Source organism: Denticeps clupeoides, chromosome 11 (genome assembly GCF_900700375.1).
Source record: "Denticeps clupeoides chromosome 11, fDenClu1.1, whole genome shotgun sequence".
NCBI lineage: Eukaryota > Metazoa > Chordata > Actinopteri > Clupeiformes > Denticipitidae > Denticeps > Denticeps clupeoides.
The window spans coordinates 14,377,326-14,402,721 of record NC_041717.1 but is presented as its reverse complement, the minus strand read 5'-3'; the positions used below and the strand labels follow the sequence as shown (position 1 = coordinate 14,402,721).

The 25,396-nt window shown below is 42.8% G+C and overlaps 2 protein-coding genes across 2 annotated transcripts; one reads left to right on the top strand and one right to left on the bottom strand.

Annotated features, from left to right (window-relative positions):
• Positions 1-280: 280 nt before the first annotated feature.
• Positions 281-2,784, bottom strand: LOC114799332 (retinol dehydrogenase 14). Its single transcript, XM_028995883.1, has 4 exons — positions 2,439-2,784; positions 2,111-2,353; positions 930-1,232; positions 281-627 (listed from the first exon to the last, which is right to left on the bottom strand). The coding sequence occupies exons 1-4, from the start codon at positions 2,557-2,559 to the stop codon at positions 368-370; spliced, it is 927 nt and encodes a 308-aa protein (XP_028851716.1). The 5' UTR covers positions 2,560-2,784; the 3' UTR covers positions 281-367.
• A 1,090-nt stretch (positions 2,785-3,874) lies between these two features.
• Positions 3,875-12,419, top strand: LOC114799667 (sushi domain-containing protein 2). The gene is given in 9 exon segments (XM_074933659.1): positions 3,875-3,890; positions 4,527-4,580; positions 4,583-4,831; positions 4,954-5,056; positions 5,058-5,229; positions 5,231-5,296; positions 5,390-5,476; positions 7,377-7,533; positions 12,355-12,419. Coding segments are annotated over 9 exon segments (969 nt in total).
• The last annotated feature ends 12,977 nt before the right edge of the window (positions 12,420-25,396 follow it).

Sequence of the window (25,396 nt, the reverse complement as noted above, 5' to 3'; positions counted from 1 at the left end):
GCATTTGGTGTGGGGGATGGTCTTGTATCGCCTCTGCAGACTTCCACATCTCCTCCACTACACAAATGTACCATGTAGAATGAGAGAAATTGTCCTGGTGTGTATCCACCTTGCTGCTCGGTTGACTTGTTGTCACCCCAAATATGGATTACAGGGTTTTGAATATGGATGGATACACGACTATATTTAGATGGTCTCCACTAGCTTGATGTCAATTTTGATACAGGTGAGTAACAAAAAAAAAAAAAAGCACAATATTTAATAATAATTTAAAAAAAAACATGAGCACTGAATAATTTAATGAATAAATTAATAAACTGAGCAGAACAAACAGCAAACGTACATTGTACTATTGCTCCAATAGATGTCAGGCCAGCCTGACCAGCCTCTCACTGGCCTCCCACAGTTTCCTTGCCACCCCGGCGTCTGTGGCAAACGGCCGAAGCGAGGCGGGTTGGCAGTCGGCGAAGTAGCCGCCGCTGTGTCCCGTGACCTCATCTGATACGGCACAGTGGATGACCGATTGAGCGCCCAGCTCACACGGCACGAAGAACATGAACATGACCACCTGCATCACCATGCGAAACAGGATGGAGAAGTGGCAGGTCCAGCCGCTGTGCACGTAACCTGGGGCGGGGGATTAACAACAAACATTTTTGCTGAATGTGTTCATGTATTCCAAAAATATTTGCTCCTTCTTGCACTTTTATAGGTAAATACTGAAGGTTTTACATTTTTTCAGGTGCACTAGTACGTCTCTACACCGAAAAGTTGTTCACTCTTTAAACAGGTTTAACCAGATCCAACCAGAAGAAACACAAATAAACCTGAGTAAACAGTGAAATAAATTAATGACCTTCTTAAAGACGTCATAAAGCAATTGCTTGCTTTTTTGATTTATTTTTTTTTTTTATGAGTTTGACCCTGACCTGGATGGACGGCGTAGGCAGTGACCCCTTTCCCCTCCATCATTCTGGCCAGCTCCTGGGTGAAGTAGATGTTGGCCAGCTTGCTGCGGCAGTAGGTGAAAAGGGGGAAGAGGTTGTAGTTGAGGTCCTGGAAGTCCAGTTTCTGATACTTGTAGTTGGAGCAGGTGAGGGTCACCACCCTGCTTGGGGCGCATTCCTTCAACCTGCCAAGCAGCAGGTTGGTGAGTAGGAAGTGGCCGAGGTGGTTTACGCCGAAGCACATGCTGAAGTTGTCATCAGTCCAGTCCAGCACACTGGGCATCCCTGGACAACAGACACAACGTTCATAAAGCAAGATTCAAGATTGATTTATTGTCAGTACAACAGTATACACCCTCATAGTGTAATCATTATATAACACACACACAACTATACTAACTAAAACTAAATCTTAAATACTGTACAGGTCTCTATAAGAGAAAAGTAAAACTTTTCTGTAGGATGAACAGGCCGAACAGGACATAACTGGACAACATCATGTAGGATGCTTGTAAGTGGATAAGTTGGATATTTGGATATAACAGGACACACAAGACAAAGATGTGCAGGAATGTGCAAAACGAGTTGAGATGTGCAAAAAGTGCATCAGGTGCATAAAGCTGGAAGTGTATTTTTGTTGAGTTTAATGTTTTATTTGGTGATGGCAGTGCATTGAGGGCTCTGACTGCTTGTGGGAAAGTGAAGTGAAAGTGAGTGAAAGTGAAGTGATTGTCACACGTGATACACAGCAGCACAGCACAGTGCACACAGTGAAATTCGTCCTCTGCATTTAACCCATCACCCTTGGTGAGCAGTGGGCAGCCATGACAGGCGCCCGGGGAGCAGTGTGTGGGGACGGTGCTTTGCTCAGTGGCACCTCAGTGGTGCCTTGGCAGATCGGGATTCGAACCAGCAACCTTCTGATTACGGGGCCGCTTCCTTAACCACTAGGCCACCACTGCCCCTAGCAGTGTCTGCCAGTTACAGTCCTGATGCTGTGGAGGAGGGAGAACAGGGCATGCGAAGGGTGGTGTGGGTCCTTCATTATGTTCCGAGTTCGACGGATGAGGTGTTTCTCGTGGAGCTGGGAGACGGGTGGAGGTGGAAGTGGCTTTTTTCATCTATGGTCCAACATCTTGATCCTGGTGAACGGCTCGGCTCACCTGCATTATTGATCAGAATGTCCAGCCGCTTCTCTTTCTGCAGGAAAGCTTTGCAGAACTCTCTGATGGACCTCATGTTAGCGAGGTCCAGCTCCATGAAGAAAACGTCAACGTTACGGCTCCTCGTCTTAATCTCGCCGACTGCCTTCTTTGCCCTTCCTTCATCTCGGCAAGCAATGACGACCCGGGCTCCACGCATCGCCAGGGCCACCGCGGTCTCCTTCCCAATGCCCGAATTCCCCCCTGAGGTGACAACATAAAGAATAATTCCGAATGCAACGTATTAACTACAGATCTTGCACAGAATCCGACGCAATAATCCACCTACCCGTAATAAGCACAGTTTTGCCATCGAGTCGCTTGGAGTCCGTACAGAATCTCCTTCGCTTCAACCATTTCAAAGTCAAAAAGCAAAACAAAGAGGCCAGGACTGTATATAACAGGTACATAACGAGATGCCAATTGGGACTTTTAAATGCTAGCTAATGTTAGCCATTAGAACATGATAGGTTATGCTGTGCTAGTTTTTCTTGCTAATCGAAAAACAGCTACACTTTGCATCTAAATACAACGACAACAATGACAGAAATCAGGTCTAGGTTCAGAATTCCAGATAAAGAAGAAAATTGCGCAGCTCTTGGACAAATGCAGAAATTACACTTTTCTCTTCCGGGTCACAGTGCGTGCAAACTGTATCAAAATAAAAGTTAACCACCCCTGTTTTATACTCCTTCAAATAGGTCCAAATGCGTTTCAAACTTATTTTAACCATCTTACAAATATCCGAATGTATATCGTCGTTCATGTCATCTGCATTATTTACTTTTTACATTATTTACTATTTAGAATATACGCCTCATACGCCAAACACTAATAAATTTAGGATAGTATTATGCAGCTTCTGTATCTGTTGGTTCCTGTACTTTTTTTAGCAAACCAACACTGAATACAATGTGCAATTAATTAAAGAATGTATCACACCCATCTGTTTATTTAGCACTGTTATTTTCTTCAGTTATGATGGATCAGTCCACATCATTCTCTCTCACTCACACCTATGGACATTTTGGATAGCAATTTAATAATTTTTTCAATTTAATTGGGACAGAACAATGCCCTGGAGATCACTGTTGTGGAAATAACATGTAGTTATGGTTACGCAATATAAAATGAAGCTGGTTCAGCAGCAGTACAAGGAAAAAACATTAAATACTGTTCATGTCCTGAACACACGCACCTCAGTCGGATCACAACTGTTGTGCACTATGCAATCCTTGCGTGAACAAAGCTCTGTTTATTGACCAGCGTTTCTGCTGTGCAGATCGTGGTCAGTTCTGCCTCGACATCTCTCCACACACTGGATCCATGCTGGGTCAATGTCCCATTTGACAGGAGCAGAAGATATTTTTGTTGACATTTTTGCAGATTTATTAACACAGAAAAACTGAAATATCACATAAGTATTCAGACCCTTTGCTCAGTATTTAGTAGAAGCAGCCTTTTGATCTAATACAGCCATGAATCTTTGTGAGAAAGATGCAACAACTTTTTCACACCTGTATTTGGGGATCCTATGCCATTCTTCCCTGCAGATCCTCTTCATTTCTGGCAGGTTGGATAGTAAACGTTGGTGGACAGCCATTATTTAGGTCTCTCCAGAGATGCTCAATTGTGCTTTAGTCAGGGCTCTGGCTGGGCTGTTCAAGAACAGTCACAAAGTTGTTGTGAAGCCACGCCTTCATTATTTTAGCTGTGTTTAGGGTCATGGTCTTGTTGGCAGGTAAACTTTCGGCCCAGTCTGAGGTCCTGAGCACTCTGGAGAAGGTTTTCGTCCTGTATTGCAACTTTCCCTTGATTGCAACTAGTTGTCCTGTCCCTGCAGCTGCAAAACACCCCCACAGCATGATGCTGCCACCACCATGCTTCACTGCCAAAAAGTTCTATCTTGGTCTCATCAGACCAGAGAATATTTTTTCTCACCATCTTGTGTGAGAAATAGGAAACTCCATGTTTCCTACTCCATGTCGGTTTTCATGTGTCTTGCGCTGAGGAGAGGCTTCCATCAGGCCACTCTGTCATAAAGCCTTGACTGCAGTGATGGTTGACTTTTTACAACTTTCTTATTTACCTCTCTCACCAAGGTTCTTCTCCCTGATAGTTCAGAATACTTACTGTACTACTACTACTACTACTACTGTGTGTACATTAATGAAGAAAAAATTAAACGATTTTAGCAAATTAGCAAACAAAGAGAGAAAAATTTAAGGGGGTCTGAGAACTTTTCGTACCCACTTTATTTCAAATGTCATGTCTAATTCAAATGTATTATTTTATTCTTTATTCTATTATCATTTCTAAACATCCCTTTACTATTTGATGTGACACCATCACAAGTTTTAATCTGAAAGTGGAACAGAAGGTTATGTAGACGCCGCCGGTCGTGGCCACTGCATCTCGCTGTTTCTGTATGAGATGGCTGGATACCTTTTGAAGTTATAACAGATGGACTTACCAGGAGAGTGCATATTTTGTCAATATCAGATGATGCTGACTTCATTCAGTTCTCACTGGACGCGATATTTAGGGTAGTACTAGTGAACGCCACACAGTGGCAGTACTACGGAACCCCAGGCGTGGCAGGACTTCTGCAGATGACGTGGAGCTCTTCCCTCATTAGAGCCGACACGGTTAATGTGGAACTGTGGGGTTATGGTGAAACTAGTGATTTTCACTTTAATTTACTCTAATATTGCAGATATGAAATGAGTCATCTGAACGATGACATTCAGACTAATGGAAATTGTACAACTGAATGTATTTTTTTCTACGTTGACTTATTTCAGGGCAGACATACAGTAATTCCTGGGCAGCAGAGTGGACCTATCAGTACTCCTTGGGGAAAGCAGTTCCCAACAGTGGCACCTTCGGTTTTACTCCTGAGCCTTCAGCCACTCGTCACCTACATTCGGGTCAGCCACAGCTCAAAAGCGGATGGGCAGAGGTACGCTCTGGTCTTCAAATATTTACATGTGTGCGCGTCCTCAACTGCATTTTTTCATTTTTTGTAGTGGGACACCCTGGAGAAAAGCCTTCCAAACTTCCTGTCTGAGATACCAGACTACCCCATGTACAACTGCACAGGCCAGGGCCGACACTGGGAGGTTACATGGAAGCATCCCTGCAGCTGTGTGCGGTGCTGTAGAAGTCAGGAAATGGACTGCTGAATGATCTGGAGTAGAGTTATGGAATTATTTATTTTGGTATGTGCGTTTTTATAAGGCACATGGGTGTGACATTGAGAAAGACAGCAAATGCACATATCACCCTGAATGTGTTCACTGCGTCCGGTCCAACCAGAAGACCCAGGTTCAAACCCCACTTACTACCATTGTGTCCCTGAGCAAGACACTTAACCCTGAGTTGCTCAAGGGGGGACTGTCCCTGTAACAACTGATTGTAAGTCGCTCTGGATAAGGCTGTCTGATAAATGCTGTAAATGTAAATTAAATTATGAAAAGTAATTTCCTTTTTTTCGTAACTAGTATATGAATATAAATGTATATATGTTACAAAATGAATCATGTGTTAAGCAATATAACGAAATCACCCAGGTCATGTAGCCAGAATTTTCTGTACATAGATCCTTTAGGAAAGAAAATATAATATTTATGAATTAAGTAGTAGGTTCTATAAAAATGCATCAGTTATCACAGGATTTGTACAAAATGCTCAAGTGTCATTATTAACATTGTTTGATAACAGTTTTGATGACGCAGGGACCTCTGAAGATACAAAGATTATCCCAAATTTTGCTGCGCTTGGTGACTGTCACTTTGTCACGTTCGATGGCGGCTCCTACAGCTTCCCTGGGAGAGGGGAATACTACCTGGTGTTCTCTCCAGACAAAGGGCTCTCTGTGCAGGGCAGGATGGAGCCAGTGAATGGTGGGTCGCTTATGTTGGTGAAATCCCCAGGGGGGTGTTTGTAAGGGCAGCTTGTCCTGGGAAAGGGTGGGTGGGCTTCATACCTATTGTGTGTCCATTTTGGACCCTTCTAGAGACAGCTGGGACGTTTCCCACTGAACACCCTGTGGTCAGATAACTTTTTTTATTTTCACTTGTTGCCTTACTTGTTATTGTCATTACCAGCATAATGTGCTAATAAATTAAATGAGTGACAGCATTCACTGGATGTGGCCAATTGTCAGCAGGACTGTCATTGTTGCTGCAGCTGGTTGAATGTCTCTGTGGATATTGGATGTTAACATAAACACTCACGTACCTTTAACATGTCAGAAAATACCTGAGCACTTTTGCAGATGCCAGACAAAACGCACAAGTTCTTTTCTGATTGTGAGCTTTAATGTGATTAAAACTAGGCTGCACATGTTACTACTAGACTAACATCAGTTTCAGTGAGGGAAGGGCTGTCTGGTGTGATAGAGGTTCGACTCAGTTCAGAACCAGACAAACTAGAAGTTCTGAGGAACCAGCAGGTGAGCAGAGCTGGATGGATTTAGAAGGTGAGTGCTGTGTTGAGATTTACTGATGCTAATGCACATGCTAATATTCTTTTCCGATGTTCGTTCCAGGCGTGTTCATGTTCTCCGCCACACCTCAGAATGTGAGTGTGAGTGAGAGATCATCCGCAAGGACTTCTGGGTAAAATGAATGATGACCCAGTGGATGACCTCATGGCTATTAATGAGGTCTTCTCCTCCAACGGAAGTAGTGTTGAGACACTGTTTCACTTCGCAACAGTACAGCTAGGTGTATCCTGTGGTCTGGAGAATTCACTAAAATGATTGGCTAATGAGGATGAGTTAATGGCCATTCAAAAAATTTGAATTACCTACTAAATTAGCTAAAGTCAAGGAATCTCATGAAATTTTTCTGTCATGGCTGCCCACTTTATCACAGGTGATGGGCTAAAAGCAGAGGACACATTTTGTTGTGTCACCGTGTGCTGTGCTGTAGTGTTTCACAATGCCAATCACTTCACTTTCACTTTACAACCACTGACTTCAAAAAAGAACACGCCTGTTTTCAGCATGCATTATAATAATCAAAACTTATCACAGATGCACAGTTTGTTTACTTCAAACGGTAGAAATGTTGCCATTGTTTTTGCTGTCTAGCTGAGGCTAAAGTTTTCATACAGGGACGAGCACACCTCTCTGTTCACCTACGACACAGAAATCCTTCTGGAATCGTTTCCATCCTCACCAAAGCACCACCCAACGTTTTCTCCACCATTTCTGGCCTAGGAGAACCAAGGTGGCAGCATGCTGAAAGAGGCGTTGAAGCTGTGCTCTGATAACTCCTCAGATTTCTGCAGGTACAACCCTGCAGAAATGGAGATGACCGATGCTGCCCTGCTCTCATTTAAGAGTCATAATTCTCTGGTTCAAGACTTCGAGCCTTGTAGGTCCTTCTGTAGCCTTTATTTCTCTCAGAGAGGCATGAAGAGAGGAAGGGTATATCTGCAAAGGCCAACTCTGTCCTTCTCCTGCACTGAGGGCCATTTGCTCCATAGTTCTGAGAACCTCACCTCTTAGGAGGATGGACGATGGTCTGGAGAAACCTCCACCTGTATATCTGTATCACAAGGACACAGTGTGAATGTCCCATAATTTATTTATTTTCTGGTCTGTGAAGTTAGTTCTTGTGTTCTGTATTGATCGTTGTGATCTTGATTTAATTGCTGAGTCCATTAAAAATCGACACAATCGGAATTATTAAAGCACTGAGACCAGACCAGTCATGGGATGTTTCTTGCTAAAACTACCGCCAGTAGATGGCAGAGAAGCTCTGCTGTGCACTTCTGTCGGTGTGACGCTGACCATGTCTGACTGCACTCATCCAACCAGCCTCCACGTCGAGTTATTCCTATTATTGGATTTGCTGGAACTGAATCAACAATGTCTGGTTATAAATCCACCATTAAAATCATTGGCCAGAAATGTGCGTCGCATGCAGTCTTTGTGTTTTATATAACTGGTCTTACTGCTCGTATACACCAGACTCATCACGCTTTTCATGTTGTTTGATTCTAGCTCTTTTCGTGTTTCATGCTTAATGCTTAAATAGAAGAGGAAGAAATCGCATAGTAAAGCAGCACATTAGCAGTCCATTAGCTTCCAAACCTGTGATGGTGAAATTACTGAGAAAACCATTTCTGATCAAAGAAGTGTTTAATATAATGCAATATAGTCCAACATTACCATGATTAACCCGTATGTTTTATTCTGGAGTTTATAAATGCGGTGCTGTTGATTATTCGTAAGGGTAGTACTGTGGTGAGTGTTCACATTTGTGTGTGTGTGAGTGTGTGTGTGTGTAAGTGATTCTCTGTTGTGATGGACTGTTTCTCATAGAGAAGGCAAACAGTAGTTAGCAGCTCTGCTGCACATCGCCACTCCCCTCTGACCCCCGCGCTCCTCAACGGCGGCAGAATTACCGGTTCGTCTCACTGTCAGGGCCGCTGACGGACGCATTACGCAGTGATGACACTCCGGTTGGCCTGTTTAACTTTCATGTTTACAGCATGCAGTTTTCTTTGGCCGCTCTTCTTGTTCTTCAAAGGGCTCATTAAGCAGATTTATTACTGATACAATTCTGGAGGTGCTTATTAACACAACCGTTTCTGTAAGCAGTGCAGGTTAAAGCTTTTAGCGGCGGCAGAACCGGTTGCTGTGCGCCAAGGCGATGACTAATGGTGCTTCATTTCTTTTTAAATAAACCTCGAGCAGCTGTTCAGGCAACTTGCCTGGAGAAAACACTATGCTCACTAGACGTACACACACACACACACACACACACACACACACAATCACCCACTATCAACTCTCCTATTATTCTGTAAATGTCACTATAAAACACACACAAACACCAAGCACTGAGCATACCTGTACACGCACACACACGTAACAACACTTGGGAGAAAGAACACAAGCAAAACAGAGGATGAAGCAAACAGAGGATGAACTTATACCAATAATTTAATTGTTAATGAATTCGAATTATCAAAGGCCAATACTTATTGAAGAAAAGACATGTAGGTTTTAATTCACATGTAGGTTTTAATTCTAAATTAAAACGGTTGGTATACATATACCTATAAAACTTTTATTGAGTAACTGCATCATAACGGGGGCAGTGGTGGCCTAGTAATTAAGGAAGCGGCCCCGTAATCAGAAGGTTGCCCGTTCGAATCCCGATCCGCTGAGGTACCACTGAGGTGCCACTGAGCAATGTGTCACAATGTGATACACAATGCAGTGTATCACAATGACAATCACTTCACTTTCATTTTCACTTTTCATTTAGTACACAGCTCAGTTCCAAACCTCTGATCAGATAAAGCTGAAATAAAGCTCCAGTCATCTGAAAGCCTAAACTTAAAGGTGTGATGTGTAAGATCTGGCTACCTGGTGAACTGTATGACACTGTATGAAATAGGGGGCAGTACTTCACCAGAATGCTGCCAAAAAATGTGGCTTCTAAGGACAGTAAGGGACTGTTTTTTTCACACCTCTGAATGCAACACACGAAAAAATGGATGAATATATAATAATATATAATGGTAGTGAGCACAATTTTCACACATTCATAAGAAACAAAGAAATCTACAAATCCCTCATTGTCCTTAATGAACTTTTTGGTGGCTCCAAATCTTTTTTTAATATGACTTGTAAAATACACATTATTAATTTACTTGAGAATAAAGCAACCATAACAGCACTAGTATGCTCACAGCCATACTGTGTTCTTATCTCAAAAGGAGGCATGTCTGCTACCAGCTGTAATGGCGGCTTTTGGCGTCACTCTGCTCCCATCTCGTTCTTTTTCCTGTGTCTTTCACTTTCTCCCCCACTTTCTCTGCACAGGGTGAATCTGATACAGACATGTGGGAATGAGGGGATCATGGCAGCAACAGGTCCATCTTCCGATGGAGACTCGTGCTGTGGGCAGAACGTGTAAACAGTCAGAGCCCTAGCCTCACTTCTCTCCACAGACGATGGAAAGATAGCACTTTGAAGAAGTTTTAAAAAGAAAAACAACGCAGAATTCATTTTTTTAACACCCCTCCCACATCCAAGTCCCACGCAGCCCTCGTCTTCCCTCCACTCTGCAGTGTAAACTGTGTAACAGAGCATGCAAATGGCTGCATCTGAGGGCCCGCTCTTCCCTTGAAGTTTAAAGTGCACTAATGGAAAAATTGCACATTAAAAGGAGGGCGGATGCATTCAGAAAGGGGCCTGCATCCCACTCCCCCCATCCCATGGTGCATTGGTAGGGTCAGGAGACGAGGTGCTGGTGGTGTAAACAACAGCTACCATCTCCACAGAGAGGGAGCCCACGTAGCCCGGCCAGCGGGAGGTAAGGAGAGGAGAGGAGGCAGCAGAGCGGATTTAATGGCAGCAGACACCTTCAGCTCTCCTGCTGCCCTCGGGTGGCCCCTCGGCGCGACCCCCCGGCTGAGTGACAGGGCGGCACAGAGCAAAGTGACAAACTCTGCAGTTTGCAGCTCTGCTCGAGTTGTGCTTCGATGTAGAAAAAGAGTGAAGATGAACAGCTGGGACGTTGTGACTCGTACTAAAATTCAGTTTTGTTTTTCAAAAGACGACTCGGTGCTGCCACTGAAGATCTGTAACCTAATACGACATTAAAATGTCATGTCCCCTCTCTCCCATTTCCTCCAAAGTTGAAGAAGAAAAACATTTACTAGGCTTTGATCTTAGGAGGTGCAGGATGAGCAGGAGAACCGACTTTGTCTGTACGTGCCTGACGGCCTTTGCAAGCTCGGGTTACAGGCCTCTATTTTAACACTGGACCCTTCAAAGCAGCTCCTGCCCACTATGTCCCGTTAACGTTTTTCCTTTCATGCTTGTGTCCTTTCAAGCCTCTGGCCACAAGTTTAACTATCCCGTACAGTGCGGCAGGTAATTAGAGGTAACTGTAATGCTAACTGATCGGTCATCAATAAGTCATCTGCCTGCAGGCTGCAAATTTTAATTAATTTTATATATATATATATAAAAAACAGGGTGAACTTCTGATTCATGGAGAACTGTGTAGAACCGTTTTGAAACATGCTAGGACATTTTTACATTCATGTAAAATTGATTCTGAATTAATTCAGGAAAATGTCAAGCCATCACTCTTAAAAAAAAAAAGAAAGTGGGTCATGCAATCCTGAGCTCACGAGTCGTCCTACCAAAGAACGGTAAAAGAAGAACCATTAATTGAATTAATCCATCACCTAATAAAATTGTAGTGGGAAGACCTGAATTGAGGTCTGACTCACTCACTGACTCACTCATTCACTTTTAATGATCAAACCCATTCCAGGACACCCTAAGCAGGGCTCCAACCCATCCTGGAGTTAAAGCTCTTCTGTATGGAGGAATGGGCAAAAAATTCCTCCAGCCAATGTGCCAGGCTGGTCAACAGTTAGAAGGAATGTGTAAGGGCTGTACTAAATATCACAGCATAAATAGTGAAAATAGAGGTTCACATTCATTTTCCTTTCTATAAATAGATGGCCAAATGTGCCATTTTGCCTATTTTGTTTAACTGGGATCTCTTTATGCACTTGTGTTAGAAAAAATGAAGCTGTTTAAGCTCCTAATGTCTTTATGTAGAAATACAAATATTCAGATGTTCAAGACCTGTGGTGTTTTAGGCTCCTATAAATGCCACACCACACATGAATCATACTTGGCTGCACAGAATTGATCAATTCTTTTTTTGCTTCATATTTGGCGTGGCAGGTTTCATACGCACATTGTATAAAGGAACAATTCCTCAGCCCAAACACAAACGTAAGAAGGCCGACAGTCATGAGAGGCATTTTAAATTAGTTATTAAAGCTGCCCTCCCCCCCCCCCTCACCGTGTAACCAATTTTTAAAAGCCAGTGGCCAAAAACATTACATTTGCTGCAAATTATTCAAATGTTACCTTTAATTCATGTCAGTGAAAGTAGCAGCAGAGCATGCTGATGGATTTTCTTTGAGAGACAAAAACAAGCCGTCTCTCAAATTCTTCCCTAAAAGTATCACAGGCGGACTTTGATTTAACACAATAGCAACAACATGTATGTCTTGTTTTTTAACTAAATCCTCACAGATCACTAATCCTGTCCCAAAAGTTGGATGACCAAGCAATAGGTCTTTTAATAATGTTATGTCACTGCAGGCACGCTCTCACGTGTTCTGTGTGGCTGTCTGTATTTTTGTAGTCCCTGGCTCTTTTAGCCTGAATTTGTGGGAGGAGTTTAAGAAGCCAACTCCGCCTACCTTCTGAGGATTGGTCACCACAATGTATATAAAGTGACTTTAGAGAGTGTTTGGCAGGTTCTCACTGTCTGCTAGGACCTTAATATTTTGGGAGGTCCCCAGGGCCCACGGAGATGTCTGAAAGGAGCCCTGTTGGCGATCTCATTTTTTTCCGCCGTTGCATGTGTCTTGGACCCCTTTTTGTTAGCCTGGTAACTTGTGTGTTAATGTGCCCTTTTTTGTTAACGTTTGTGCATGTTTGAGTTATCCCCTCTGGACCATCCCTCCTTTAGGCTACTCTGATGTTGGTTGACTGAGCTAATATTAGCTCACTGTATATAAAAGCACTATTTGCATGTTTGGTTTGGTTGTGTGTGAAACAGCAGCCTCCTCCTCTCTTTCTTAAAGCCCTAGACTGAGGAACGTGACAACTAAAAAGGTAACCCTTCACATAAGATATATTTATTCTATTTTCATACAAAGGATTCCGTATGTCGATGAATATGGGTGATACCACAAAAATCCAGTGTGTCTTTCAAATATCAATATCCACAATACAAAAATGTACGCAACTTTAGAAAATAAAAGAACTGCCCAATATTAATTTCTACAGTCAGTACTTGATTGGGGTTAAAGGGTTAAAGTTGTAACTTTTAAAATCAGCTTTGGGTCAGTTACAGTACAAACACCATGGTGAAGTGGGGAATATGGTACAGGTGGTAGTAGCCTAGTGGGTAACACACTCGCCTATGAACCAGAAAACCCGGGTTCGAATCCCACTTACTACCATTGTGTCCCTGAGCAAGACACTTAACCCTAAATTGCTCCAGGGACACTGTCCCTGTAACTACTGATTGTAAGTTGCTCTGGATAAGGGCATCTGATAAATGCTGTAAATGAATGTAGATGCATCAATTAGCTGATCTGTTTCTGGAACATGTGCATGGCTCAGTCAAAATTGCATTTTTGTCTCTGATAGTGCTGAACAACTGAGCAGAAACTGATTTTCGGGCCTCTTAAGAGTCAGAATCAGAAGAATTTATTGATCCCAGATGCTTATGTAATGACTGCCACAACACAAAAGGACACAGCGACACAAGATCAATATAAAATATGTTTAAATAAAATCTATAATTGCAAATGTCCACAGTCTGTCTGTTCATAATTGCAACATCACCACAACATGAAAATTTGCAAGCAGCAGGTATTTTTTGGTCAAGTAACGCGCGTGTTAGTGAAACCTCCCATCTTAAACTGGTCAAGCCTGTGTTGATTATGCAATATACTGGACATTTTAACAGCGCCCAGATCTGGGATAAGTGAATATGAACCTGCAGATCAAGCGCCAGGCAGCCTGTGGTGTGAAGTAGAGAGTGTGAAGAGTTCATTAGATGAAGCTCGTTTAGAGGCGTGTAAGGAGGCGTGGGGTCTTGTAACGAGAAACCACACAGACACTCTCATTTTTGACTAACAAAAACACATGACAGGCTGGCAACCAGGCACACACATTCCACCTCAGGCAGGAGATCTGACGGGTCACGGGGGGGCAGGATGAGGAACTGCACTCATGTGGTGACATTAACTGAAACGTCGGGGAGCACAATTACTCGTTGTACATATGGTGGCGGGTAGGAAGATGAACTGTTACGAAAAAGGAAAAGAAAATATTTTGAAAAATTTCTGTCAAAATTTGGTCTGAATACAAAATGTCTTAAATAAATTGCAGCGGTTTCATAATGTATCATCGTACCTGTCACTTTGTGCTAAACTCTTAAGCTCATCCATATAGAGCACAGAAGGGCTGAAACAGCCACAACATGCAGGTGGGATGTCAGCACAATTTTAGGTCAAGTCAACAAAACAAAGTAGAGCAGTGCAAGTACAGGCCAAAAGTTTGGACACACCTTCTCATTCAATGTGTTTTCTTTATTTCATGACCATTTACATTGGTAGATTCTCACTGAAGGCATCAAAACTATGAATGAACACATGTGGAGTTATGTACTTAACAAAAAGTGGATACCTGGCCTCCACAGTCACCGGACCTGAACCCAATCGAGATGGTTTGGGGTGAGCTGGACCGCAGAGTGAAGGCAAAGGGGCCAACAAGCCTCTGGGAACTCCTTCAAGACTGTTTGAAAACCATTTCAGGTGCAAAGGGTAGCTATTTTGAAGAAACTAGAATATAAAACACACACACACTGAACAGAAATCCATTGAGAGGTTGGTAGACGAGTTTAATACCTCTTACGCAACCAGGGTGTCAGGCAGGGCGTGACTATGAAGGGTTAAGAAAACAATATTAGTCACTTTTTTAGAATGATTCCTTAGAGATTTTGGACAATAGGGACATACACACATTTGACAAGACTTGTCATGCTTGCTATTGCTGAAAATAAGTTTGTACCAGCTACCAACTTATTTGGTAGTAGACTGAGCACATTAGAATTTCCACTGCACCTTGTTTTTAGGACTAAATACACTATGAGGGTTGTTTTAAACAGCAAATGTTTAAACATTTAATGTACTGAACTGCACTTGATACAGAAGAGTTTAACAGGCTATAATGACTGCAGTGACTATGAGGTTGCTCTAAAGTGGCCAGTTTAAAGTGTCAGAGTGGGGACAATGCTGGCACATATTTACACACACACACACATGCTCATGTGTGTGTGTGTGTGTGTGTGTATATATATATAAAACACACACACACACACACACACACACACACACACTCACAAGGATGACTATATACTTACGTAATACACAATTTCTTTTGCGCAGTTACTTTTTTAATTTAGAAAAATTGCTACAATTATGTTTCTATTACAAATAAAACATTAATGGATGCGGTCACGGTCCACGGAACCAGAATGTGAGTGTGTAGGAGGAGACCAGGAACCCTGGTGCGGTGGGACGCAAGGAGGCAGGTAAGTTCCCTCCGACTTAATATGTGAACGAGAACCGGCTGGGCATTTATAGAACAATTTAGTATGGGACAGGGCGAGAGGAAGGAGTTCAGGAGAGAGTATAAGATAAGAACAGGAACGGTTGGCAGTGGCCATCTTGCCAATTCATAGGAGTCACGTTACCTCGTTTCCATGTTGCTCCCAGTCACATGGATGGAATCATGTGACAGATGCTTTGAACTAATAATTATAACCTGTTTAAGAATGCATTTTTGTCCTTTTTTGATATCTTTATTTCACCCAAATAATTTTCACCCCTCTGAGATGCAATCTTCCTCAATAACTAAATAATAAAAATTACTTTAGTTAGTCTGACTTGGCTCATGTTGACCAAAGCATGTAATAAAATGAGAGTCATTGCACAACCATCCATAATGATAATCGCAACAGTGTGCACCGGCGTGGCCGTGTCTGTGCTTAATTAGCTGCAATTAACGTGTGACGTCAGGATGTGTTATCTGGTAATTCTCCAAGCCATCAATTTGTGTACAAATCAGTTGTAATTGGTTAAGCAGAGGGGATCTGTTCAATAATGTCACATTAACTTCACACTTCTGTGAGGCTGAATGAATTCAAGTAAATAAAATAGTTTGCTGCCATATTGTGTGTCATAATTCTGACTCGCCTCAGAAATGTTGCATATACTTATTGAAATGAATTTATTTAACAATTGTGAAGGTTGTTAGACAGCCACACATTTTGCGTTTATTTTAACATGGAGGCTGGTGTAGTGTTAGTGTCCTGGTCCGAGGGCGGGGCTGTGGAAGCAGACTCGCCCCTCTTCAGGGCCCAGACAGCAGGGTGATTTCCAGTGATTGGGTTGCCCTGCAGGCCCGCACAGGCCCGCAGACGAGCCCAGCGCGCTGAGCGCAACTGGGGGGAGGAGAGTCATTACGGCAGGATGAGAGCAGCCTCATCACGCCTCACCACGCCAGGAGCCCCCACAGCGTGTTACATCAAACAGGGGACAGGTGACGCCCAGCAGGTGAGGCTGCAGGAGCAGGCAGGATGAGGGCCACCGTGGGGCAGGGGGGCGGGGAGAGTCCAGGATGAAGGTGGGGAAAGTCCACACTGCACGTCTCTATAGTTTCTGGGCAAGTCAGTGACATGCACATAACATGCACTTAATACATGTGTATCTCTTCACATTGTGTATAAAATATAAGAAACAACAGTATCAGTACTGTGGAAAAAATGTAAAAATTAGATTGTGAAGACAGTATATGAAAGAAATAATCTGAAATGTGTTATCTGAGTAATAAATGTTTCTGCTAAAGGAATAATAAACATTTTTTTAATATATGTCATTATTTTATCTGGATCTCTTAATACAGATATAATAAAGATAGAAATAAATGTGTCAACAGAGGTTTGGAAGCCAGACCTAGACAACATCATTTTTTTTGATAGTTTTTAGACTTAAACATCTCAAATTGCCAGGACTTTATCACAGTAATGTGTATACTGTAAAACACACTATACCTGATTTAATATGAAATAATAATATAATACTAATGCAGAAAATATAACAGAAATAAAATGCATACATTTTTATTCAGCACACTATGTCAATTTTTCAGCAGAAAAAACATTAAAAAACGTTTTTTTATCTTACTTTTCTGTTTCTCTTCCATGAAAGAATTGCAGAGATTGAAGGACAGTCTTATCTCTAAACAAAAGTGAGTGGGGTTGGGGAGGGGTGTTTTCCACTCGGTTGACCTCAACTCATGATAGGTGCAAGTCTGAACTGGCATTATGTTGTAATTTAAATCCAACACGTTCCTATGGTTACATGCAGAAGTTGCACAGATTTGTAATTTATTGCTGTTTTTAATGGCATTTTTATGTAGAGGATGTGTAAGATGATCATACCATAATTTAACTCCTGTAAATTAATACTGTAATTTAGATTTTATGACTGTGTTTTAATTGTTTCTGGCTGGTTTTATAAGACACTGTATGCTCATCCCAGCTAGTTTTCCCAGGAACACTAGTATAAAAAAATCTTGAACAAAAGAAACAAGAATCCTAGCACGCTGGAATTAGATGCTCCCAGTGGGACAACTTTAATGAGCTGCAACATTTTTTGTTCTATTGTTAGAGTTTTCATCAGACATCAACCCATTTTAACTTTTTTAAGATGATAAGAAGTAATAAAAATAAATCACCAATGCATTGCAGTGTCCTAATTACAGCATAAAACTGTAATAATTTAATGAAGTCCATCGAAACAGAAAGTGTTTTTTTTTAAGTTGGAAGATTTTATTCAGGACTTGGATTGGTCTGGTTGGGCTGAATCATTGTGTTCTCAGGTTTCTTTGTCGGGTTTCAGTGAACCGTTGTATTCAGAGCGCTGCATAAATCTCTATTCATGTTAACCCATCATTGTTGGACTCAGACTAGATCTGTGTAACTTGAAACCATGGTTCTGTTGTGGAGACAAACAAATGGCTGGCATTATCATCACAGAATGAATATTCTAGGCTCCGTTTACACTGATATATAAACTTTATACATATTATTAAACTAATTTCAATGAAGTGCACTATAAATGTATTTTTAAATGCAATCTTTACTGCATATCATTCTTAGTATATAGTATGTGCTTACACCTGGCTGCCTAATATTGTCTATGACCCCCCATATACAACCAGAACAACTACCAGAGTGCATCCTGCTGCGTCTCTTCCCCAAGCATTACTCCATGGTCAATTAAAAAGGCCATTTTTGGAGCTCTTGGCAGTGGACAGGGTGGCAACACAGATTCATAATGTGTGTTCTTTTATGGCATCAGACCAGAGCCTTCTGCTCCCCCCCAGTTGCCACCAATAAGCCTAGTATTTGTGACACCCAGTGGCCTCAGGGTGCTCACAGCCCGATGCCGAGGCAACTAATGAAGGAGTCCTGAGTAATCTCAGCAGAAGCCAATTAGGCACCATTGCTCATCCTTAAAAGCAATTCGACAGCACCCAGTGGGTGCTGCGACATTAATGTGGATCAGACGTACCATTATATTTTGTTTCTTTTCCTAACTTCAGGATTTGACTTTTGACTCCTTTTGTGTTTCCTTTTTTGGTCATTGTGCCTCTTTATTTTGTGTTTAATGAACATCCTAACCTTAACAATGTCCCGCTTCAGCACTTCTTCTCCCCTTCATCCCCGAGACGTGACAGTGTTAGCCTGTCAAAGGTTTACTATTTGCCATTATTTGGAGTGCTGTTCTAACCACTGCGTACTGGGAAGACTAAACAATCCTACTCAGTAACCTCTGAAAATGGTTTCTCCAAAGGAAAACCAGCAAATTACTCGTTTTAAATGTCTTGGAGGGTGGAGGTCGTGCCATTAACCAGCACAGAACTCAAGTGACGTTTTTGTATCTCTTACAGTGTGAGATGGGGAGTGCTGGAGAGGGAGAGTGGATGAGAGACGGTGGCCCACAGCGATGGCTGGCCACTGGTTGGGCGGGGGGCTGGTGTTCGGCCTTAATTGAAATAACATGGTTTCGAAGTGGTGTGGCCCCGGTGAACTTGGGGTCCGCAGATGCTAGTAGTGCAATGTTGCATCAGTTGTCAGCCCCAGCAGAAACAAATCGCATAGAGAAATCAAGGAAAGAAGAAAAAAGATAATTTCTGTGTAATTTGTACAAAACAGATCACCTAATGTGAGCCAAAAAATAAATCAATCTATATCAATACACCACCATGGCACCCTTGCATGGAGGTCTCTGCTGATAAGATTAGCCGGCTTTTAATCTGTTTTACGGCTCGCAAATTCCAACACTTTCATTTGTCACTTGATGCTTACGCGGGATTTCGGCAGAGCAAATCGTCCGGGCCATTTACCGATTAATCACTCGTGGAGGAACGCGAGGTTCACATCTCGCTGGGGGTGCTCCTTCTCCCCTCTAATGTTTATGGCTGCTTATCTGGGAATCCTCATAATTAGTGGAATCAGAATCAAAGGCAAATAAATACTCTGCGCTCTGCCCCGGCCTGTTCGTCCCATGGGGAAATTTCCCGTTTTATCCCTTTTAAGTGATGTGAACTTTTTCTTTTTTCTGTGTTTGTTTGACTGAGATTTATTCCCCACTCTGCAGTTGTGCAGGTGTGCATTGTCAGCCTCTGTTTGATGTTTGAAGTCTGTGTCCTAATCATCCCCGGCAGCTAACATGGCTGAAATGATAGCTTCCAACCCCCTGCATCTGATCAAGCAGTTCTTCCACCAGAAATTTCCCATCTGCATCTCGCTAGTCGTCACACAGTCAAGATTCGGTCCTTTTTTTCCTCTTTAAAAAAACAAGAAGTTAAACATTACTCTCTGGGACCACAGGAAATGGCGTACACCTCACTTTATGTCACCGCAGAAGAGCATAATAGGAGAAAATAGTTCGCCGTACCCGTTCCGCCCAGGCGGATGTACGTTTTGCCCGGCTGTGGAAACCATTAAAGGGCGAATCAATCAGGCCGCAATGTGGAAAAGGCACAGAGGTCCGGAGAAAAACATCCAAAAGTGGAGCGCGAGCAGCGAGATAGAGCTGGCAAATTGGTTGCAGGCGTACGGAGACTCATGCTGCTGTAAGCAGACATGGGTGGGAGTGATCTGCATGTTTTGCGAAACACAAGGCGTTCAGAAGTGATGTGATCCTTTTGAGATCTCAATTGCTTTTTCCAGACAAAACTGAGAAAGAAAACTGAGACTTCTGAACATCTCATGTTGGTTATATGATGACAAAAATCTAAACTCGACACTTGAAATGTTTCAGCTGTGGATAGATATGTATTTTTTGAACGATCTTTTATTATCACTTGTATTGTGGTTAATATTTTGGATTCAAACGTATCTCAAGCAATCGCCGGAGAAGCTCCTGAATGGTCTACCTATGAGTTAAGAAAGAAGCCTTGATGTGAAGTGTCACAAATGAACTCACTTTTAGTCCTCGGAACAGATAAATAAATCTACAAATGGAAGAGAAGCTTTCATCTGAGGCTCCCCGAGAGGCTCATTGCTTCAGGACACACACATGTCCACCCAGCCGCCTGCATATATTTTTTTAATGTTTCTCATCACTGACTGTGCAACCAAGGTTCCTCGCACATCACTGCAAGCCCTCATGTCTGATGGCTCTGTTAACCCGGTGCTGCCATGTTTTCTTCCTTGCTCTTGTGAGCACATCACAGACAACTGCATTATGATGGTTCCACATATTTTTCTCACCGATTGTAACCAAGAGATGTTTTTTTTTTTTTTGCAACAGTTTGCCACTCAGGTGCCAGCTCAACGGAACCCCAGTAGATATGAGATCTTCTGTTATTTCCTGGACTGGACAACTTAGGGAAACCAAGACTTCTCTTATGTCTTCAAAAAAAAACATACATGAATAAAAGATTTATGGCTGGTTCAATAATACCCAGACTCACTGCCTTATGGTCTTATGGTGATCTCTACTGTTATATTAGTAGTCAGATGTCATACTCACATACTCATGGGGAACGCTGGGTGACCAAGGCCGGTAGTGGTAGGGAAAAGCACCGTGTGGTTTGACCCATGTGTCTGAGGCAACGCACCAAAGCAGGAGCCCAAATCCACCAGAGAGCCCCTAAATCTGGGACAGCTTTGTTCCTGTCATTACAGATAATGGCTTTGAACTAGCAGCTGCAATTACGCGTAATGGTCCGCTTGAGTAACAATGATCTGCCAAAATCAGACTAAAACATAGAAGAAACTTTTCAACTTCAAAGCGGCCTCTTTCTGCTCCGCTGGTGTGTTTTCCCTCGCCTTCTGGGTTGATAGTGTGGGATTTATCTTGTGCAGCGCTGGGCTCACCTGCTGTTTCATCTATGCCGGGGTGTGGGCCACCGTATGGTGGAGTGGGTGGAGATCCAGTCTGATGGCTATGAGATGGGTTTTCGATGGTTTATGCTGATTTGGCGAATGGTGGGACTGGATAAGTCGAGATTTGAGGCGGTTGTCGTTTTTAAAGCATAAAGTGGCATGAATGACAGCAAGACAGAATAAACTAAAATAAATCTGTTAGATCTGGTTTAGTAACTTAGCTGAGTAAAGTTCAAAATGGGTAAAGAATCACAAACTGTGTTTGAAGGATTGAAGGCCACCACATGATTATGATTGATTATGGTAAAGTAATATGTGCGTTTAGTCATGCTGCTCTCAGATCTAACGAAGTAAAAGCCGATAAGCAATAACTTAAGTCGGTTAAGTGATGTTAACTTGGTTAAAATAGTCCCAGCTTCTGTGTAAAACGAATGAACTAAAGTGCTTGCATAATAATTATCAAATAATTAAGCTAAAGGTATGCATGCTAAATAATAAGGGACACAGAAACATTTTGTCCACATGCAAAAAGTTAAATGGATTAGCACAAATATGAACCATTTCCTTTGCAGAGAACCGTCAGTAATGAGTACATGTGAAGTAAGCCCTGCACTGAGCCTCGCTGGTCATATTTGCGTGTGCCGATGATGAATAAAGTGAGGAAAATAATAAAGGGAGAAATTCTGCGCGTCACCCTGCACCGCTTTGCCACCGACCTCACCCTTCAATCACCGTTTTCCGCCTTCCCCTCAAACTCTTATGAAATGTGGCCTTAATCACGGCGGGATGGCGTGCTTGGTGACTGTGGTTAGAACATGATAGGGGAAGAGCGGATCTGAGCCGCGTCTGGTATCGTGGTCGGATCACATGACTGTGAGACGCAGCTACCGTCTGCAGCTGCAAAGCTCGGCCTCTTCCCAGAATTCCTTTATCTCCGTTTAAAAAAAAAAAACAAAAAAACATCTCCCTACTTGTTTCAATGTGCCTGTCATGTTTTTCTCCCTTGGTTTTTTTTGGCAGATGTGATATACCCTCCGAAGCAACAGCGGCGACATGCTGGTCATAATTAATACGCTCCAGAGGCCACCGCAGGGTTTCTGACCCTGCTGTTCTTTTTTTTTTTTTTCTGACACGCCACTCCAGTGGGCATTCGTGGGCTTGAAATGAGCTGAAAAAAAAAAAAATCTGATATGAAGCAGGTGCTAACTCTCCTGTTAGATCCGGTTCGGGGAGCCGAACACGTTCCGCAGTCATTACTGGATTTCATTTATTCACTGTAGCATAATTACAGCATAATTGGAAAGGCATGCTTGGCGGAAGCGGCACGGCCTCGTGCACGCCAGCGAGTGCTGGCATTTCAAATGCCCGCCGTTCGATGCGCTTAAAGCCACCGCGCCTCGGGCTGTTCCCAGGTCAGCTTCCGAGATAGCCTGGGAGAAGGGAACAGAAAGACCCTCCTCATCGTCGTGTTTTTAAAGCGAGCCCTGCGATGCTCACTGTCCTTAGTGCACCCTGACGCTGAGCGATGTTTATTAACAATTTATTATCTGAAGAAAATATCTTTTGTTGTTCCTCCCATTTTATAAAGCACAAGCCACAGAGACAGCTGGACAAATACAGCACCTCGTCTGGGATTGGAATATAAGGTTGGTCCTCATCGTCCCAGTCGAAGGAAATGTGTTTCCAAGAGCACATATTATATCTGCAAATGTACACACACACACACACACACACACACACACACACATCACTGTTAAACACGTGGTGCCTTCATTTCTGTTCATTTTCGCTGGATATTGTTTCGAAAGTATTGATACAAAATGGTACCATTTGTGCAGAATGGGTTGAACTATGCTTTAATAAGTTCCCATATGGTATGAAGCCTTCAGTTTGATTGTTGAAAGATGCCAGTTGCATGATGGCCGGGCTGTGTTTACTGTATTTAATAAGTTCACAATGTTTAATGTGCCTAGATGAGGGTTTGAGAGTATGTAGAAAATTACATTCAATCTGCATATTTGCTAGCTTTTTGGTTTGTATGAATAGCTTTTGGATATATTATTTCCAAACTATTCCAGGGTCTGTCAGCTCAGGTAATGCTGGCTTTCTGGCGTCTGCGACCAGAACCAGAATCATCTGAAAACAAGGCCTGGATTTCATTTTGAGTTTGAAAGTAGAAGAGCCCTGTAATCGTTAATACGATTCCATTTTTACCTGACAGCTCATTTGAGATTCCGCTGGATGATAAAATGCACTCGAAACAATGTGTACGTAATAACATTGACATTTCCAGTTTATTAACGTGTTAAGGAAGTCATAACTCAGCACTTGAGCTCCTGAGTATGACATCTGGCTAATAATATAATAGTAGAGATCGCCATAAGATCATAAAGCAGTGAGTCTGGGTATTATTGAACCAGCCATAAATCTTTTATTCATTTTTTTGAAGAAATAAGAGAAGTCTTGGTTTCCCTAAGTAGTCCAGTCCGGGACACATTTGCAGAATAGCGACATCGTCAGCAACAACACAAACCTACATGCTGGGAATCCAGGCAAAGCCAGCGTTCAAACCTCAAAGGCAAACATGCAAACGACTCACGTCGCCCTCGGCAAGCTTGTCCGTCGTCACACAAACCAGTTTGTGAAAAACATGTTGATACCGCTTAGCATTTTGTCTCTTGCTGCCACGTTTCACACTAGCTCACGCTCTGAGGAAACCGCCTCGTAGAGCTTGCAGGTCCGCCAGCAGCTGCAATAAGCGAGCAGTTAATAGGTCAAGACCTTCCAGATCACCAAACGGCTCAGGGTTAGTTTGAGTGTTAACTGGGCCTGATCTTTCACTGCTGAGGCAAGGAGACGTCTTCTCTCATTAGAGCAGCGGTGCTTAAAGGCCGGAAGGTCCGAGCGCCGTTGCGTCGTTCCTGGCTGCTGTCGCGGCCTCACCTGCAGGACGTTCTGACTCAGGCTCAGTGGTAAGGAGTGGAGTTGTGTGAAAAGAGCCCAACATTCCTCTTCCGGTCTGCCGGGGCTGTAATTACAGGGCCCTCTGTGGTGGTGGGGGACTTCATGGGGTCTGAGCTGAGCTGAGGAGCGAGGAACCAACCACCATCATCTGCGTTTTTTTTGAAGGAAGGTGACACTCGGGGTGCAACACGTGTGTGAGCACGTGCACACGTGTGTTTACGGGTCCGTCTGCATTCACGTCTCTGAACGTGCTGGAAAGGGTGGATTTATGGGATATTCGGGATATACGGGAAAAAGTCCCCCAGTTTTCCTCCCACATCAAACAAATTCTTATGGGATGGGGTGGTGGGGTTGGTTCTGGTGGGTATACAAGGGAGGCAGATTTGTATAATCTGAGTGCCGACAGCAGCCGAGTATAATGGATGCCTGACCGCGTTGGTCCACTGTGACCCCAGACGTGAAGAATCGTGGCTGTGTTTTGTGCTGTGGTAACCAGAGATCTCTGTTAAACCCCACGTGTTCCAGCAATGAGTCACGTGGCCCTGGGGGCATTAAGTCAGAGATCGCACCTATAGTGATTAAGAGATTATCTTTAAAACGTTGCTAAAGGACCTGGCAAAAATGCTCGGAGTCGAGGCCTATTGTGAGTCAAACGCGACCTCTTTAAACTCTCATATTCGCGTTTTTTTAATTACACACCGTTAATAGCATTTGGCTGCCTGAGGCAAGTGCAAACATGAATGGTGGATAAATTCATGACGATAAATCGCCGCTGTTTATTCAGTAATCATGTCCGATGACATGCGCTTCTATCTTTTCTCTTAGTACCACTCAGGTGACATGGCAGATGAGGGTTTGCATGACAAAAATATTAACATTACTATGAATTATTATGAAATTTCTCAGTTTTAACCCACGAAAGGAATTTAGTTTCATCATTACAGTTGCTGACCCTGTAAGGTTGCATGAAAAAAAAAGAAGTGTAATTTTGCCCGAGTCGTGCTTTCTGGCTGTAATGTGTTCTGTCTTGCGCTCACAGTTCAGTTTCCACCGCAATGCTGAACAGGTGCGCTTATCTGAACAGCTCAACGTCATTCACACTTCACTTCCGTGCTCCATCTTGAGAGAGCGCAATACAAATATAAATTCATCAGAGTCAAGACACACACACACACGCACACACACATTCTCCACGTTTTAAAAACTTTTTACACTTTTGTGACTGCTTGTATTGTCTCAA